Source organism: Somniosus microcephalus, chromosome 11 (assembly GCF_052327205.1).
Source record: "Somniosus microcephalus isolate GS21.2 chromosome 11, FLI_Smic_1.0, whole genome shotgun sequence".
In the NCBI taxonomy this organism is placed as follows: Eukaryota; Metazoa; Chordata; class Chondrichthyes; order Squaliformes; family Somniosidae; genus Somniosus; species Somniosus microcephalus.
In genome coordinates this window covers 147,683,279-147,686,112 of record NC_140997.1, presented here as the reverse complement: position 1 = coordinate 147,686,112, position 2,834 = coordinate 147,683,279, and the positions used below count along the sequence as shown (strand labels likewise).

At 45.2% G+C, this 2,834-nt stretch overlaps 1 protein-coding gene across 1 annotated transcript; it reads left to right on the top strand.

Annotated features, from left to right (window-relative positions):
- Nucleotides 1-1,016: 1,016 nt before the first annotated feature.
- On the top strand, nt 1,017-2,377 carry LOC147110938 (endogenous retrovirus group 3 member 1 Env polyprotein-like). The gene has a single exon (XM_085999983.1). It carries the CDS (start codon nt 1,017-1,019, stop codon nt 2,172-2,174), a length of 1,158 nt encoding a protein of 385 aa, XP_085856109.1. The 3' UTR covers nt 2,175-2,377.
- The last annotated feature ends 457 nt before the right edge of the window (nt 2,378-2,834 follow it).

Below are 2,834 nucleotides of genomic sequence, written 5' to 3'. Positions count from 1 at the left end.
ATTGACTGCGTTACCATGCATTCCCCCTGCGGGAACGAAGGTAATGGTTAAGGTCCTACCAGAAAAACCAGGGTTTGCCCCAAATTGGTCTGGACCGTATCAAGTCCTTATCAGTGGCGATACGTGTGCTTGTGTTGATATAAAGGGCATGGGACGGTGGAAGCACTGGACACAGTTAAAGGTCTACAACCGCTCACCAGTACAGAGATGACTACACCAGAGCAAATACCATTTACAGAGAGCGAGGAATATTGGAGACAGTATAAGGAATGGGAATGGGCGCTGGTACGGGTACTGGTCTGGACTATATGCATTATCCTAATGGGATACACTTTGGGGTGGATTTTGAAGTACGTCTGGGAACAATCCCACTGACCTCAACCCCGGCCAGTTGAAAGAGAGGAAGGAATCCAAATGATTGTGATGGGGGAGCCGAATTAATGATTATGTATCTATGTATTCCTGCAGGAAAAACAGAATCTACAAGCAACAAATAGTTAGGTTGGCGATATAGCCTTTGGGACGTTGTTAACATAGAGTAAAAAGATGAAAATGCTTATATATATTAGTGTAGTTGCGGTATGCGTGATGGACATTACCCCGTTCAAAAACAAGTGCCTTCCCTGGCGACGGAATCCCATAAGACTGTGTAACCAAGACACAGTTCGTTGCTCAGCTTATAACGACGAAAGCCGAGAGGATTGGAGGCTGGAACTAGAAACTGAGACTACAGCCTGGTTGATCAGAGGTCTGAGGACTCAATTGACTGGCAGGAGTGATTGGACTGTCCTATGCGGGGACACTCCTTGCCCCATTAACTTGCGGTGCTCAGCAGCCCGGGAATATCGAAAGGGGAGATCATTATGGGAAAGAGAGTTACACATAAATACGTTCTTGTATATGTTTATGTCAATGCAAAGAATATGAACCTAAGTTCGTGTTGGGTGTGCTCACATGTGCCAATACATAGTAAAGGGGGAATTCCCTTGTGACCGGTCCCCTTTAATGAATCGGAGATGGCCGAGTGGTTAATTCGCCAAAACGATACCAATGGGACTCTTGAAGAGCAAGGGTTTAGACAGAAGTTAGAAGCAGGGGACTGGAGAAGTGCAGGTTACAGCCTCACCGCTTTCAAGGGATGGTACCAGCCTAAATATAATCGGACTCAACAACCCCCATTCTTGGTCCTCACCAACAGCTCGGGAGCCGGAAGGCCCCGAGGACCGGTATGTTTAGAACAAAATAAAACAGGAGGACAGGGGGTGGGATGGAGCCACTGTGAACAGCGATATCCCTTGCAGACGGTTAACAGTAGTAACCAAGGTGACCTGATGACCTTTGGACAATGGAACGTTAGCCGGACCCCGAACAAAACCAGTGGGGGTCCCTGGGAGGGCAAGGTCACCAAGATGAACAATGTATGGACAAACTACACGACATACAACGGCACGTATTTTATTTGTGGGCATAAAGCTTACTCCTGGCTGCCCCAAGACTGGACGGGCTCGTGCTATCTGGGATATGTGGTGCCCTATATACATCACCTTGACAGCCTCAGGGGACACCCTGGAATTGGGACAAAATCCCGAGGCAAAAGGGAAATAACGGAAGCCGAAAGGTTCGGAGCTATAATGTTCCCTATGTATGGGGTAGACAGAGCGATAACGGAAATAAAGCTAGTGGCGGACATATTGGAACAAGTTGGAAATGATACAGCGGAAGCCCTGGTAGAGATGAGCACAGAAATGGTGGCCATACGAATGGTAGCTCTCCAGAATAGAATGGCCCTTGATTATCTACTGGCTAACGAGGGCGGGACATGCGCAATGATCGGCGCTGAGTGTTGCACTTATATCCCGGACAGTTCAGAAAATATAACTAGTCTGGCTGAGCACATACAAAAGGAGGTGAAGAAATTGTACAAAACCCCAGGGGAAGGCTGGTGGAGTTGGCTATTTGGAGGATCTTGGGGTTCATATCTGACGCATGGACTTATAATTGTTATTATAGTTGTAGTATTATTTTGTGTTATGATGATGGTTTTGAATGCATGTTGTAGGGTAGCTGTGTCCCGAATAATGCCAGTTGCTATAGTTGATATAATTGATATTGAGCCAGAAACCGAACAGTTAATGCGGGATAATGAACTGATAGAGATAGGAACATACATGTAAAGTTCTTTGGTCATTTGCACAGACTACCACGCCTAACACAACAAGATAGACAGAGGGGAAAGACGAACTTAGGTACTAAGTTTAAGCTATCAGTATAGGAGTAATCCCGGGGATGGTAAAAGTGGAAAAGAAGTTGGTATCCCTAGCCAAAATCTAAATTTGGTGCGGGACCAACAGGAGGGACTGAAGGGGTTAAAATGAACCCTCTCAGAATTACCGATGCAGCAGACAGCCGAGGTAACCACTAATTAAGTGATGCCAGCAAAATTAAAATCAGAACAAAGGAGTGGGGGTCATGTGCAGATGAACAAGAGCTAAAAGGAACCAGGTGGCGATAAGAAGTTTCACAATAACAACTGACTTATGTGAAAAAGCAGAACTAAAACAGTACAGACTGGAAAAGTGCTACTTTCTTATGTGAAAAAGCAGAACTAAAACAGTACAGACTGGAAAAGTGCTACTTTCTTATGTGAAAAAGCAGAACTAAAACAGTACAGACTGGAAAAGTGCTACTTTCGCAAGTCCTGTACAAGGACAGTGTGCAGAAGATAAGACGCAGCTGCGGGACAAGGCAGAATGTGTGTGTTTAATGTAAAAAGAACAGTCTAGAGGGCTTTCTGAGTAAGCGATAAGAAATGTGCTGCTTTAGCTAAATTTATA

What these genes read in the sequence shown, in the direction of transcription:
- LOC147110938 (XM_085999983.1), top strand. Translation starts at nt 1,017, where the DNA reads ATGGCCGAGTGGTTAATTCGCCAAAACGATACCAATGGGACTCTTGAA.